The sequence below is a fragment of the Anopheles gambiae genome, chromosome 3 (assembly GCF_943734735.2).
Source record: "Anopheles gambiae chromosome 3, idAnoGambNW_F1_1, whole genome shotgun sequence".
Classification (NCBI taxonomy): domain Eukaryota; kingdom Metazoa; phylum Arthropoda; class Insecta; order Diptera; family Culicidae; genus Anopheles; species Anopheles gambiae.
This window is the reverse complement of record NC_064602.1, coordinates 68,568,523-68,584,333: the sequence shown is the minus strand read 5'-3', so window position 1 is coordinate 68,584,333 and position 15,811 is coordinate 68,568,523. Positions and strand designations below refer to the sequence as shown.

Below are 15,811 nucleotides of genomic sequence, written 5' to 3'. Positions count from 1 at the left end.
GCTTTATAGAACCAGCTGTTCGTCGATCAAGGTTGCCAAGAACAGCAAACATCTACATGACGCACGATTGGCCAGTCAAGAAACTGACCACCATGCAAAACACTCAAGCCCAAAACGGCACCGTCAATGATAAAATTTAAAAAAAACAACTGCTCATTCGCGAGATGTTTTCGCTCCATCTTTGGACGCCAGCTGCGAGCGCACAAACGTCTCGAACACAGTTACAGCAAATGAAGCAAACATGACGATCGCTTGGCCACGATCCGATACGGTCCTCGTCGCAGCAAACGCCTAGCGGCGCGACACGCAAATTGTACGCTTACAGCCCTTCTGATCGGCCCCATAACACAAAGCGAGCTTCTGAGAGCGCGTGTAAGTAGTGAGTCAGCTAGCAGGGTGATTCTTAGAATCGAATGCTGGCCGATGATCGTCAGTCAATCATTGGATGCTACTGCTTCACAATTTAAGCACGACGTACGAAGTTAGAACGCTGCGTAGCAGTAAGTAAAAACAGCATAAACAAAGAGCACCCTCTGTAAGTGGTAATTTATAAGCGAACGAGCGCAATACTGCGCTGAGAAATGACGGGCTGAAGCGTGTAGCGTCGCCATTTGCATCGATAATGAGGAGTTTATTCGTGTAATTATGGTCTTAATTCAATAGAGATGTCGATTACGCTTAAGTCGTAATTGTTTTTATTAAATATAAATAAAGTGTTATCTTATTTCATTACAGGATTAAAATGGAGTGCGATATAATAAGTACTATATTAAATAAAATTTTCAAAAATGATGTTTTTGCAGTACTTCTAGTCTCTACAGAGCCAATTAGAAGCCAATGCACAGGTAAAGCAAGCGATTGGTCATGCATTCATATTCATGTTAAACGACAACAATAACAAGCGCTCATTTAGTGTCATTGGCTAATGGTTGGTTCCGCGTACAGCAGGTCGTGCATTCAATTCCAATCTGGATTATTATCCGGGAAAGACTAGGGATGACTTTTTCAAGTGAAATTAGGTATTGAGTGAGTAAAATGTAACAAATTTCTCCAACTAACAGGGAGAATATTATTAATCAAAAAGGGGTGTGGGTAAGTAGATTTAAAAAAAAATATAAAAAAGATGAGATAACAACGAGGTTATGACAGCAAATTAGGAGAAGATTATTAGACAAGATCTCTTATCTCATTAAATAAGCACTGTTTATCCTTTCTCTATTAAAATGTAAATACAGGATACTCTCGTAGCTACTTGTATATTCCTCCTTCTCAAATAACACTCTCTGGCCCAAAAAAATCTTCCCTCGAAAAGTTACGCGCTCCTTCGCTAACACTCTGACACTGTAAAATAACAACACACCGGTCCCCCCCACAATCCGCCTCTATCATTATTTTCCACATCCGAAACCCTAGAAGTGCGTCGCATTCCAGAATTGGGGACCAACTTTTTTCCATGCTTCTCACTCTCCCTAGCTCTCTTTTTCTCGCTTTCTCTCTTGCTCCTTCCCTTTCTCTTTCGCTAGGTTTAACTAGACCCTTCCAGAGAGACGATTTTTGCGAACAAATAGCAAGCCCACGTATCGATTACGTACCGTAGAACTTCCCAGTACTGTCCCAGCGTTAAGGTCGCTGAAGGAGATGGTGGTGGTATTTGTGTTGTGCCAAGTGAAAACTTTCCCTCGCGGAAGAATTCCATCAAAAGTTAGACCCAAAACAAAAATCTTTGGAAAACCCGCCCCCAAAAACAGAGCCCCCTCTCTCTATCTCCCTGTCTCTCTTGCTCTCCGTTCCGGACGAAACACATTAGCTCCAAGGGTTCAGGGTTTGTTGGTATCGATGACACGTTGAATAGCAAATTTCCATGCCACAGGGCCCCGTGGAAATTGGTGATTGATTCCAATTTTCCAATGGATGAATCACATGCACACCCTTTTCTCACAAGTTCCTCCCCAAAGTGTGAGGATTGTAAAAGCTTTTTTTTGCAAGCGGTTGATTGGATCCGTATAACAAGATTTGCCTATAATTGAGTTTTGAGTTCACCTTTCGCACTTGCTAGTTCATTCACAGGAGTTGGCATTTCCCACGATACCAGGGGAGAAAAAGAAGGAAAAAAAACAAACAAACAGGATCAGAACAGGAAGTCTCGGTGTTGTCGGTCCCCACCCGGAGGCGACATTCTATTGAAACACCCCTAACCTATGCTACGCATTTTCCACTTGCTCTGGCTCAACAACTCTACGCTCGCACTCGCTCTCTCTCTCTCTCCTTGCGTTGCGCGTTATCTCTCATTCTCACGGCAGCATCTCGCAGCATCTCATCTCACCCTAGCCAACTCTGACCTTGAACTTAGCAGAGAGACGCAAACCTGGAACACGCGCTGGAACACAGGCAGTCGCCGTAGCAAAAAGAACGACCCCCAACCGGGGTGGCTTGCTTGGATCGAGTTGGGGTGCAACACACACACACACACACGCTGGCCGTTTTGTTTGTGCGTGATGTTGCCACAAAGAAATTCCACGAGCAAATTGGAGAGAAGCTGGCAGCAAATTCCCCTCGGATGCTGTGCTGCGTTTGGATAGTGTTTTTCTCTCCCAACAAAAAACCCAACAAAAAAACAACATAAAGTCATAATATGCGTGTTACTTTTTTCCCCTTGGGTTGTATGGAAAATGCTGTATGGGGTTTTCCATGCCTTGCTTATCCCCAGTCATTAGCAAAGATCAAACGACATGGGAACGGGAGAAAATTAAGTGGAAAACAAATAAACTCGTCCTTGGCCATGCCATTGAGGGATCGAGTGGGAGAGAGAGAGAGAAAGAGCAAATAATAGGAATGGTTTCGTTCGATTAAAATAATAAACTGATGATGAAAGATTTCCTGCTTGTTTTGCCCCATCGTTAGCTAGGAAAAACAGACGTCATTTTCTAAACACAAAAAGGTCACGATTGGAGCAACTTTTCCTCTCGATTACTATCTGCCGAGTTCGAGTGCTCTTTTTGTGCGTTTTCTCTTGTGGTTTGTTTTTGTTTCGTAATTTGGCAACTTTCTTATCAATAATTATCTCAGGGAGCAGGAACTGAGTGTGCGAAAAGAACATGTGCGCCTCGTTGAACATCGTTTTGCAATATGCGCTAATTGTTGTTCTTGGTTGGAGGAGGAATAAGAGGTATGAAGTTCTTGCTGTCGTCTGCTGCATTTTTTGCTGACACTTTAATTATCGAATTCAGGCACCGTTTGTCGGTGTGCTCATGTACTATCGCACACACCATCATCATCATTGTCGCCATCGCCGCACACTTTGATCAAGAGCCGCCTTGCACATGCCTTTGCTTTCTCATCTCTCACTCCTTTACGGCCACTTTGACGACAAACTTTGTTGGGGGTCTGTGTTCGGTCGGGTAAGACGTTCTACACTTTGGTTTCCTTTTTCTTATCGTTTTTTTCTCCTCTGGTTCCTGCAGCCCACAGCCTTCACAGGGGTCTTGGAAGATACAAAAATCCACTCACTTTACCCATCCCGGATGCCATATGATTCTTTCAACACAGACACACACACACAAACATGGACATGCACAGTGCACAGCCACCGTCCAGAGAGAGCGCGTGATGCATCTTGGTTTGGGCCTTGAATTTTTCTTCCCGTTTCCCATTCCATCCCGTGCAGCAACTGCACATGCACACCATGCAACCATTTGACCAACTAACACACACACACAGACAGGCACAAAAGCACATCTTTCTCCCTTTTTCGATATTTCCTTGCCTTCCGTCTCCTCCATTTCAAGTGCAGCACAAAATGCACTTAGCGAAACGAAGCGCAACAAAACGCACAACCACACGCAGCTTCCTCCCTCGCAACTCGCAACCACCATCACCGCCAGCGAGGGCCAAGGGAAAGGTGATACGATGCGCACCAGCAAATAGCAACAACAATAACCGACCCAAAGTAGGCAACGCAGCAACAAACAGAAAGCAACAGAAGAAACAAAAAACGGCAAACGCATTCACGTTTTCGTTGATGCACGCGGTTGCATTTCCGGACCGGACGACGATGCAGCAAAAATGGGAGAGAGATGGAGGAGGGAAGGATATGGGGAAATATTAGCGAAAAGTGGGGCTGGTGGAAAATGTATGCAATTGGATTAATACACTGTACCAACCTACTAAATATGGTCGTAAACGGGTTACTCTGGTGGCGCTGCTTCTGCTGCTGCTGATATTCGCTCTCAACGCCACCATGCATCGCTTGCGATCTGTATGCACTTGATAGGTTGCACTTTATTGCATTGCGCGCACACACTCACACACACACACACACATACAACCTGAATTGCAAGGATTTTGGGGGTTTGCAATTTAATTTGTTTCATTTTCAAAAAAAAAACTGTCACCACACACACTTCCACACATCAACAGAACATATAAAATCACCGTTTTTACGCACTGGAAAAATAACACCCCACAAGCCACCAAACCTCCACAAAATTTCCCCCCTCAAGTACACCTTGTAAAATGTAAGAAACGTTTACTGTTTTCTTTCCCCTTCCCACTCAAATTAGGGCTACGAAATGCGATTAATTTCCCGCTGTAAGAGGAAAAAACACACACACACACTGGAGAACTTTACTTTTTCTGTTTGAACACGGCGGAGCACGCTACGACTACGAACCGGACGCGTACGAGGCGAGAGCAGAAATACGACAGAATCGGAATTTGTTTTTTCTGCATCGCTCTACGCTCTCTCGGATTGTGACCGATTTGCGCGTGCCTTCCCATAGTGCTGCGGTGCTTTTGGTTTTGGTGAGAGAGGGTACACGGAAAACTGTGTGTGAGAAAGAGAGAAAGACAGCGATGTTAAGAGGAATCGAAAGATGCTGGAGAAGAGGCGGCTTCTACAATGTGCGAGAGTGAGGTGTAACATACTAGGGTGCTTTTTGGCTCGCTTCATCCTACTGTGAGCAGCCAATGATCGGTAGTGATGCACACGGGGTAATTTCAACTTAAATTTAGTTGAATTAATTTTTAGTAATTGTTTTATTTTTATTTAAAATTATGCCCAAATTCCCACGGTTATTGTTTTCATTCCCAAATTTATGGTAAACGGTTTTTAATGGTTTTTTATAACACCCAATACCATGAATACACTCTTAAAAAATTAAAGACAATTATAAAAATCTTAATTTTGAGCCAGCTAAAACATCTTCTCTCCATAAACCTTGGCACACCAAGAAACGTCAAAGGCCGAATGCTTCGTTTGTTTACATTGCATACTGAACCAAACAATTGCTCCCCTACCCGTACAAAACGATTATTTCGGACGCACTTGTTTCCAACTATTTCTGGCTATATTTCTACTCCATTAGTCAATAGTTTGCCAAAAACCCGGCAATGAACGAGACAATGAAGAGATCACGGAAGAAGGTAGGTGGGGCCGGTGCACTTCAGTTGTACCCATTCTTCTCACCATTGGACCTGTGCCGCGCTTTGCAGACGATCTGGATGACCGAGGACGAAACATTGAATCTCATCTCGGTCATACGGGAGCATCGGTGCCTGTGGGACCGGACGTACCGGATCAACAACCAGCAGCCGAGCCGGGAAGAAGCGTGGGAGACCGTCTCGCAAACCGTGGGCTGCAGCGCATACGACCTGATGGAAAAGTGGCGATCTCTGCAGTCCTCGTACAGGAAATGCAAAATGCGTTGCAGTAAGACTTCTTCGCGGGTGCTACATATGGAGTAGAAATGTGTGTGATGTGCTATGCTTAATTTTAGGAACTGTTGGGCCCGACTCGGTAACCTGGGTGTACTTTCCAGCCATGAAATTCCTGGACGGACCAAATGACGACGAAGAACAGAGCAGTATAAATGTAAGTAAAAGCAAGCGGAGCCAGTAAACAAAGCTCCAATTGATTAGGACACCATTTCGCTATAAATTCCTTCTCACTATTACAGCCTCCAAAGATGCGCGTGGTGTGCAAAGGTCCCAACAATATTAATCCAGTGCGCAAAATGAAGCTTAAAATGCGAAGGGTACTATTTATACACTCCATTCAATCGTTGTGTGCTTTAACATACTATACATATTTTTCGAAATTTTCCACAGAACCTATTTCCAAACAGCCTCACACATCGAAAACCGATGCAGGACAACCCTCCCACGGCATTGAATCAACCCGAGCCACCCGTCGATGGTGTAGTAAAGAATGAGCCGGCAATGGATTCACCATCACCACCAGCACCGCCACCCGATTTCGCTGCCGCTCACAATGAGGTTGAGAGATTGGAAGAATGTTCAGCTCGCCCTCCCGAACCGAAACAGATTCCTCGCAACCAAACGCACCATTCGATCAGTATTCAACCGCATGCCGTCGGCGAGCAGGATGAAGACTTTTTCTACGTACAAGGTGTAGCGTACCTACTGAAACAGTTTTCGGCTCCAGTGAAACGAAAGCTTCAGATTGAAATTCACGACCTGATCGTAAAGGCGCAGAAGCGGCAGTACGAGCAACAGTTCGGAGATTCATTTGACTAACGGCAAAGAAGTATAAGTAGATGATACACGAATGACATGACTTATTTTAATTGATTAAACTCTCAAACTACGGAAAGGAAACACAGCTCCTGACAGATATTGAATTAAGATGGTACAACAATTGAAAATAAAACTTTTCAACAACTCAAACCGATTCATTTTGCTATTTCCCATTCGCATTCATACACACCTTGATCGACACATCTTTCACTCATAACCTTGGTCTTGGCTCTGAGCTGTCATCAGTGTGGCCAGATTATTTTGGCGGTTTTCGGTAGGCGCATCAAAATTTTATCGGTAGTTTTCGGTAGGTTAAAACTCGAAACTTTAAAGAAGTAAAATCGTAAAAAGTGTTAAGCGAGATAGGGGGGGAGGGGTGCTAATGCGCAAAAAGAAAGTTCCATCTCACAAGAATATGCATCCTTTATTAAGGATATGGATTAGATTTGGTTCATCGATTACACAAATGAAGATTTTTCTGAAGTGTCGATCTAAAAATTGGAATTCTAAGCCAAAGAAGGACTACGATGCACATTTTTTTTCTCAGTGGTGACAAGTTCTTTTTCTCGGGGCTCCACGCGACCACTCAGGGCCGCAGCAGTGCTCCATTGGATACGATTTTATCGTACATGCTGTCATTTGGTTTTCACTAGATTATTTAGATTGATTTAATTGTTTGGCTGAGTTTTGTAGTTCGATGATTAAAATATTGAGATTTTTTCCTTCAATCCTTTTGGCGGATGTATATATATATACATCCATATTTCTGGTCACTTTGCCCACAGGGCAAGGCGAGCTTTTTGGCGGCCACCGTCGCAAAACCGTCGCAAAACGTCAAAACCGGCGTCGCATGTACTGCAAACCGACGTCGCCAGCGAGCGAAACTCGCAACGATTTCGAGGCGCTGGCGACGGTCGTTTTTGACGTTTTGCGACGGTCTTTGACCTTTCGAGCGAGCTTTTGCCCTGCGGGCCAGTGTGGCCAGATTATATTGGCAGATTTCGGCAGGAGCATTATTGAGAACGCAAACATTTAGGCAGCGGTAATCGCTGATGCGGGCGTTTTCTGAAAATGTATGGAATTTGACCCACGCAGTGGGTAATAGTTTTCAACCGCATGCGTCAGAATCAAACAATTTTGATTTTTCCGCACGCACGTCCGCACGCCCGCAGTAGCGATTACCGCTGCCTTAACCTTCGTTTCTATGACCAAAAATACACCCCCATCTTTATGACCACCTACCCGGATAGGTCATACATTTTGTATGAAAAATTGCTTTTTTCGGTGGTAAATTGTGCATACCCTACCCGCAAATTTCCGTTAAATGCCTTCTAATCGCGAAGTGAAGACGATCAGCAGTGCATTTAGCAGTAATTAAATGTTATTGAAATATGTCAATGAAAAATTTCGCTTTATATTTGAAATTTTAAATTGCAACTGTCAAAAGAAAACCTTACAAGTGTCTTCAACACTGCACTGTTGTAGTGTTCCCAGATATGAGCGTGAGATTCGATAGCACGATTTACGTGTTATGTTCTCTTGCGTTACCCAAATAGCCAGCTCGTACTTTATAGCTGATTTAGGGCTGTTTAACGAAAAATCGTTCCGATGTCGTACTTTGTGGCTGATTAAGAGAAAGACGGTACTTTGCGGAACTATGGAGCTTTTTAACAGGCACATGGTACTCTTTGGAACTTTGCGGCTGATTAGCACTATGCGTAGGGTTCATGATGGAACTTGAAGGCTTGTTAAGAAAGGGTACTGAACTTGGTGGAACTTTATAGCTTTTTAATGCATGACATCGGTTCAAGGTGGCTCTTGTCAAAGTGTCAAAGACGGACGCCGGCAATAATCTCATTGCTGCTGCACAAGTTAGATTCGTTACTTGAAGAATGAATATTGAGTGAAGCGATTGTGAATTATCAGTAAATTGTGTAAAAATTTGTGTAATTTATCAATACAAAAGATTTAAAAATATACATATGTGTTTAAACCAAACAAATTTTGTTGTTTATTTCATCGATGACGCTTGCTTGAAAATAAAACACAAAGAAAAATAATCCCTGGCATCGTGGCATAAGGAAGCTGCTTAGGCGCTGTTTGAAAGACCCACATAGAACTTTGATGCTGTTTATCTACTGCAAAAGGCGAATTAGAGCAGCGATCTTTAGCGTGCCAAAATGAGCTGCTTAAGCAATTCTGGCTATTTGGGTAAGCTCTGAGCTATTTCACTTTATTAATGATGGTCTGCATTATTAGGTTGTTAAAGACCAACCCGTTGAAAGGTGTTAATATATCAAACTCATTTCGATAACTCTAATAAAAGGAGAAATGAAATACATATTTCCCAAATAGCCAGCTCGTACTTTATAGCTGATTTAGGGCTGTTTAACGAAAAATCGTTCCGATGTCGTACTTTGTGGCTGATTAAGAGGTAGACGGTACTTTGCGGAACTATGGAGCTTTTTAACAGGCACATGGTACTCTTTGGAACTTTGCGGCTGATTAGCACTATGCGTAGGGTTCATGATGGAACTTGAAGGCTTGTTAAGAAAGGGTACTGAACTTGGTGGAACTTTATAGCTTTTTAATGCATGACATCGGTTCAAGGTGGCTCTTGTCAAAGTGTCAAAGACGGACGCCGGCAATAATCTCATTGCTGCTGCACAAGTTAGATTCGTTACTTGAAGAATGAATATTGAGTGAAGCGATTGTGAATTATCAGTAAATTGTGTAAAAATTTGTGTAATTTATCAATACAAAAGATTTAAAAATATACATATGTGTTTAAACCAAACAAATTTTGTTTTTTATTTCATCGATGACGCTTGCTTGAAAATAAAACACAAAGAAAAATAATCCCTGGCATCGTGGCATAAGGAAGCTGCTTAGGCGCTGTTTGAAAGACCCACATAGAACTTTGATGCTGTTTATCTACTGCAAAAGGCGAATTAGAACAGCGATCTTTAGCGTGCCAAAATGAGCTGCTTAAGCAATTCTGGCTATTTGGGTTCTCCCATCCTGATAACGAAGGGTGAACATAATGTAATTATTATGATTTTTAAAAAGGTATTACAGGCGGTCCCCGAGATACACGGTTAATGGGGACCGAAAATGGCCGCAAAATACCGCGTATCTCGAATTTCCGCGTAAGTCGAATCTCGTGATTTCCAGCTAAAATATCACAAATTTTCGTGTAATTTTGCAAGTAAGGGGCGGTTTTAGTCACTTTACGAATTATTTGATATGATTCTGACGGAATATAACAGTTTTAAACGTTTTGAAATAGTTTTTAACATTCGATCAAAACGGAAATTATTTGGCAATTTACAATTGATGTGTCAAATCAGTACAATTTGTTCAACGAACTGTCAAATTTAGAAAACCGCGTATCTCCGAATCCGCGTATAAGAGGTACCGTGTATCTCGGGGACCGCCTGTATTTTAATTTTGCTTCACAAAAATTTTGTTTATATTAATTATAGCAAGAAAATATTAATATAAAAATAAATAAGCACAGAAAAAAGATCATAAAAAATCAGGATTTGAACACACGCTTTCTCGGTTCGAAGCCAAAAGCGTTGTCACTGCTCTATTTGGTAGTTACATTAGTAAGGGTGCAAAACCAGTACATATACAAGCGAAGATGGCGGCAAGCTATCTGTTCTCGTTGAATCAAAAAGTTGAAATATTTCGAAGAGAACCCGTTACAGCCTTGAAAGTTTCGGTTGAAATCTTTATTCGTCTTCTAAGGCGACTAAGGCCTTAAATGCCTTCTGAATGCCTTCAAAGCCGTTTAATGCTGGTAGGGATGTTCTCTTGCGTTAAGCTCTGAGCTATTTCACTTTATTAATGATGGTCTGCATTATTAGGTTGTTAAAGACCAACCCGTTGAAAGGTGTTAATATATCAAACTCATTTCGATAACTCTAATAAAAGGAGAAATGAAATACATATTTCTCCCATCCTGATAACGAAGGGTGAACATAATGTAATTATTATGATTTTTAAAAAGGTATTACAGGCGGTCCCCGAGATACACGGTTAATGGGGACCGAAAATGGCCGCAAAATACCGCGTATCTCGAATTTCCGCGTAAGTCGAATCTCGTGATTTCCAGCTAAAATATCACAAATTTTCGTGTAATTTTGCAAGTAAGGGGCGGTTTTAGTCACTTTATGAATTATTTGATATGATTCTGACGGAATATAACAGTTTTAAACGTTTTGAAATAGTTTTTAACATTCGATCAAAACGGAAATTATTTGGCAATTTACAATTGATGTGTCAAATCAGTACAATTTGTTCAACGAACTGTCAAATTTAGAAAACCGCGTATCTCCGAATCCGCGTATAAGAGGTTCCGTGTATCTCGGGGACCGCCTGTATTTTAATTTTGCTTCACAAAAATTTTGTTTATATTAATTATAGCAAGAAAATATTAATATAAAAATAAATAAGCACAGAAAAAAGATCATAAAAAATCAGGATTTGAACACACGCTTTCTCGGTTCGGAGCCAAAAGCGTTGTCACTGCTCTATTTGGAAGTTACATTAGTAAGGGTGCAAAACCAGTACATATACAAGCGAAGATGGCGGCAAGCTATCTGTTCTCGTTGAATCAAAAAGTTGAAATATTTCGAAGAGAACCCGTTACAGCCTTGAAAGTTTCGGTTGAAATCTTTATTCGTCTTCTAAGGCGACTAAGGCCTTAAATGCCTTCTGAATGCCTTCAAAGCCGTTTAATGCTGATAGGGATGTTCTCTTGCGTTAAGCTCTGAGCTATTTCACTTTATTAATGATGGTCTGCATTATTAGGTTGTTAAAGACCAACCCGTTGAAAGGTGTTAATATATCAAACTCATTTCGATAACTCTAATAAAAGGAGAAATGAAATACATATTTCTCCCATCCTGATAACGAAGGGTGAACATAATGTAATTATTATGATTTTTAAAAAGGTATTACAGGCGGTCCCCGAGATACACGGTTAATGGGGACCGAAAATGGCCGCAAAATACCGCGTATCTCGAATTTCCGCGTAAGTCGAATCTCGTGATTTCCAGCTAAAATATCACAAATTTTCGTGTAATTTTGCAAGTAAGGGGCGGTTTTAGTCACTTTATGAATTATTTGATATGATTCTGACGGAATATAACAGTTTTAAACGTTTTGAAATAGTTTTTAACATTCGATCAAAACGGAAATTATTTGGCAATTTACAATTGATGTGTCAAATCAGTACAATTTGTTCAACGAACTGTCAAATTTAGAAAACCGCGTATCTCCGAATCCGCGTATAAGAGGTACCGTGTATCTCGGGGACCGCCTGTATTTTAATTTTGCTTCACAAAAATTTTGTTTATATTAATTATAGCAAGAAAATATTAATATAAAAATAAATAAGCACAGAAAAAAGATCATAAAAAATCAGGATTTGAACACACGCTTTCTCGGTTCGAAGCCAAAAGCGTTGTCACTGCTCTATTTGGCAGTTACATTAGTAAGGGTGCAAAACCAGTACATATACAAGCGAAGATGGCGGCAAGCTATCTGTTCTCGTTGAATCAAAAAGTTGAAATATTTCGAAGAGAACCCGTTACAGCCTTGAAAGTTTCGGTTGAAATCTTTATTCGTCTTCTAAGGCGACTAAGGCCTTAAATGCCTTCTGAATGCCTTCAAAGCCGTTTAATGCTGATAGGGATGTTCTCTTGCGTTAAGCTCTGAGCTATTTCACTTTATTAATGATGGTCTGCATTATTAGGTTGTTAAAGACCAACCCGTAGAAAGGTGTTAATATATCAAACTCATTTCGATAACTCTAATAAAAGGAGAAATGAAATACATATTTCTCCCATCCTGATAACGAAGGGTGAACATAATGTAATTATTATGATTTTTAAAAAGGTATTACAGGCGGTCCCCGAGATACACGGTTAATGGGGACCGAAAATGGCCGCAAAATACCGCGTATCTCGAATTTCCGCGTAAGTCGAATCTCGTGATTTCCAGCTAAAATATCACAAATTTTCGTGTAATTTTGCAAGTAAGGGGCGGTTTTAGTCACTTTATGAATTATTTGATATGATTCTGACGGAATATAACAGTTTTAAACGTTTTGAAATAGTTTTTAACATTCGATCAAAACGGAAATTATTTGGCAATTTACAATTGATGTGTCAAATCAGTACAATTTGTTCAACGAACTGTCAAATTTAGAAAACCGCGTATCTCCGAATCCGCGTATAAGAGGTTCCGTGTATCTCGGGGACCGCCTGTATTTTAATTTTGCTTCACAAAAATTTTGTTTATATTAATTATAGCAAGAAAATATTAATATAAAAATAAATAAGCACAGAAAAAAGATCTTAAAAAATCAGGATTTGAACACACGCTTTCTCGGTTCGGAGCCAAAAGCGTTGTCACTGCTCTATTTGGTAGTTACATTAGTAAGGGTGCAAAACCAGTACATATACAAGCGAAGATGGCGGCAAGCTATCTGTTCTCGTTGAATCAAAAAGTTGAAATATTTCGAAGAGAACCCGTTACAGCCTTGAAAGTTTCGGTTGAAATCTTTATTCGTCTTCTAAGGCGACTAAGGCCTTAAATGCCTTCTGAATGCCTTCAAAGCCGTTTAATGCTGGTAGGGCCGGGTATCCGGTTGCCAACTTAAAGGTTAAATGGTTGCGTTCTCAACAATGCTCCTGCCGAAATCTGCCAATATAATCTGGCCACACTGGCCCGCAGGGCAAAAGCTCGCTCGGAAGGTCAGAGACCGTCGCAAAATGTCAAAAACGACCGTCGCCAGCGCCTCGAAATCGTTGCGAGTTTCGCTCGCTGGCGACGTCGGTTTGCAGTACATGCGACGCCGGTTTTGACGTTTTGCGACGGTTTTGCGACGGTGGCCGCCAAAAAGCTCGCCTGACCTGCGGACCAGTGTGGCCAGATTATATTGGCAGATTTCGGCAGGAGCACTGTTGAGAACGCAACCATTTAAATTTAATCAATTATTTTAATGATTACCCTGCTAGCAAAGAGAATGAAAAAGTGTGCGACTTTCAAGCGAGGGGCATGTAGAAGCAGGGGGAGACGGTTGGAAATACGCGAGCGTTTGGTGTTTTGGTTTCTACACAGTTTTTGCACTCACACAATTACACATGTGTGAATGTGTGCGTTCACTTTCAGCCTGCGCGCGCCGTTTGGTTTTCTCGCAGCGGCATGCTGGTATCGGTGTCTCGCTCGCACTAGTGCAGCTTGTTCGGGAAGAAACGGAAAGGAAGGGGTATGAGGAAAATACAATGAAACAGCGCGAGCGAGCCTTCTTTTCAGTGAGAGCGCCTCGTGTATTTTAAAGGCATGCAAGAGAGCGCCCAAATAGCCAGAATTGCTTAAGCAGCTCATTTTGGCACGCTAAAGATCGCTGCTCTAATTCGCCTTTTGCAGTAGATAAACAGCATCAAAGTTCTATGTGGGTCTTTCAAACAGCGCCTAAGCAGCTTCCTTATGCCACGATGCCAGGGATTATTTTTCTTTGTGTTTTATTTTCAAGCAAGCGTCATCGATGAAATAAACAACAAAATTTGTTTGGTTTAAACACATATGTATATTTTTAAATCTTTTGTATTGATAAATTACACAAATTTTTACACAATTTACTGATAATTCACAATCGCTTCACTCAATATTCATTCTTCAAGTAACGAATCTAACTTGTGCAGCAGCAATGAGATTATTGCCGGCGTCTGTCTTTGACACTTTGACAAGAGCCACCTTGAACCGATGTCATGCATTAAAAAGCTATAAAGTTCCACCAAGTTCAGTACCCTTTCTTAACAAGCCTTCAAGTTCCATCATGAACCCTACGCATAGTGCTAATCAGCCGCAAAGTTCCAAAGAGTACCATGTGCCTGTTAAAAAGCTCCATAGTTCCGCAAAGTACCGTCTATCTCTTAATCAGCCACAAAGTACGACATCGGAACGATTTTTCGTTAAACAGCCCTAAATCAGCTATAAAGTACGAGCTGGCTATTTGGGCGCCGGTCTGGTGGTACAGTCGTCAACTCGAACGACTTAATAACATGCCCGTCGTGGGTTCAAGCCCCGAATAGACCGACCCCCCATAGGTAGGACTGACTATCCTGCTATGGTACCAATAAGTCACTGAAAGCCAAGCCCACTTCACTAGTGGGTACAGGCAGGCCTTGACCGGCAGCGACTGCCCAAGTGCCACAAATCCACTAAACGACCACTAAACGGCTTCTAAACGACTCAAGTTCTCTACCTAAACGGAATATAGAAAGACTTCGTTTAGCAGACGGCAAACGACTCATGCATTCTAAAAATAGCAAAAAAGCTGGTGGCGCTATCTCTGTTGGTGGGATACCCCAACCAGTTGAGCCTCATCGCTTGGAGGAGAGCTTTCTCATTTCCTCTGTACTGTTGTATGGTTTCGCATTGAAGTTATGCATCGCTAGAACTAGAACGGCGATACGATTGTTTAAATACTAAACTTCAACGGAAATCACCAGCACTGAAGCAAGTGAGATTTGAGTTATAGTCGTTGGTGTTGATACCCACGTATCTGACCACACGACCATTCATATAGATTTTTGCTCAGAAAGTTAGAAGGCTATATAGGTCATGATAAGATGAAACTTGTCGAAACACATTGCAAGAAAAGTATAGCAATATAATGATGAGTTGTAATACGCCATCTATTGATCAAACCAATGAAGCTGTGGAGCTTTCATTTTTTTTCTATGGATATTCAATTTTCCAGTCGTTTAAGCTTAATCTGTGGCGCTTGGGTGTTGTGCCAAATGAAGAAGAAGAATGAGCAAGAGAGCGCATTCTCTCTGTGGTAGCGCTCCATCTGCCATTCATTAATTATCAGCCCAAAACAACGGACTTCGGATCCGATCTTGGGCCGGACCCCCACCGTGTGTTTCTACCTTCCCCTCGCCTGAAAATTTCATTCTCTTTGTCTGTCTTTGAGCTTTAACCGCCGACAGCGAGATTCAAATTCAAATTTAAATGATTTCCTTTGACGAGAAATTCTCGGAATCCATGCAACTGACATTTTCTACTTATTATGAACATTACATTTTAACGGAAAAAAATAAAAAAAAGTGCCATGCAAACAAACGTGCATCAGCGCGATAAGTAACAAATGAGGTTAGCAATCCTTGAAACAGCATCCCAAGCGGCACAGATTAAGCTTAAACGACTGAAAAATCAAATATCTGTGATTTTCGGTAGGATAAATGGAAAATCGGTA

The 15,811-nt window shown here is 41.5% G+C and overlaps 2 protein-coding genes across 4 annotated transcripts in view; one reads left to right on the top strand and one right to left on the bottom strand.

Annotated features, from left to right (window-relative positions):
* Positions 1-4,717, bottom strand: part of LOC1278859 (serine-rich adhesin for platelets) — a 61,732-nt gene extending 57,015 nt beyond the window's left edge. The window contains exon 1 of one of the 3 annotated variants that reach the window (XM_061661928.1): positions 4,628-4,717. The gene's annotated coding sequence lies outside the window, so the exon portion shown is untranslated. Of the gene's footprint in view, positions 1-4,160 lie in introns of all 3 variants that reach the window. The other 2 variants (XM_061661929.1, XM_061661930.1) reach the window with 2 other exon arrangements.
* Positions 4,718-5,234: 517 nt separating this feature from the next.
* On the top strand, positions 5,235-6,684 carry LOC1278860 (uncharacterized). Its single transcript, XM_061661940.1, has 5 exons — positions 5,235-5,421; positions 5,491-5,707; positions 5,775-5,869; positions 5,955-6,032; positions 6,106-6,684. Exons 1-5 carry the CDS (start codon positions 5,389-5,391, stop codon positions 6,532-6,534), a joined length of 852 nt encoding a protein of 283 aa, XP_061517924.1. The 5' UTR covers positions 5,235-5,388; the 3' UTR covers positions 6,535-6,684.
* The last annotated feature ends 9,127 nt before the right edge of the window (positions 6,685-15,811 follow it).

What these genes read in the sequence shown, in the direction of transcription:
- LOC1278860 (XM_061661940.1), top strand. Translation starts at nt 5,389, where the DNA reads ATGAACGAGACAATGAAGAGATCACGGAAGAAG. An exon ending in GAAATGCAAAATGCGTTGCA is followed by an intron (nt 5,708 to 5,774) that starts GTAAGACTTCTT and finishes GCTTAATTTTAG; the next exon opens with GAACTGTTGGGCCCGACTCG. An exon ending in TGAAGCTTAAAATGCGAAGG is followed by an intron (nt 6,033 to 6,105) that starts GTACTATTTATA and finishes AATTTTCCACAG; the next exon opens with AACCTATTTCCAAACAGCCT.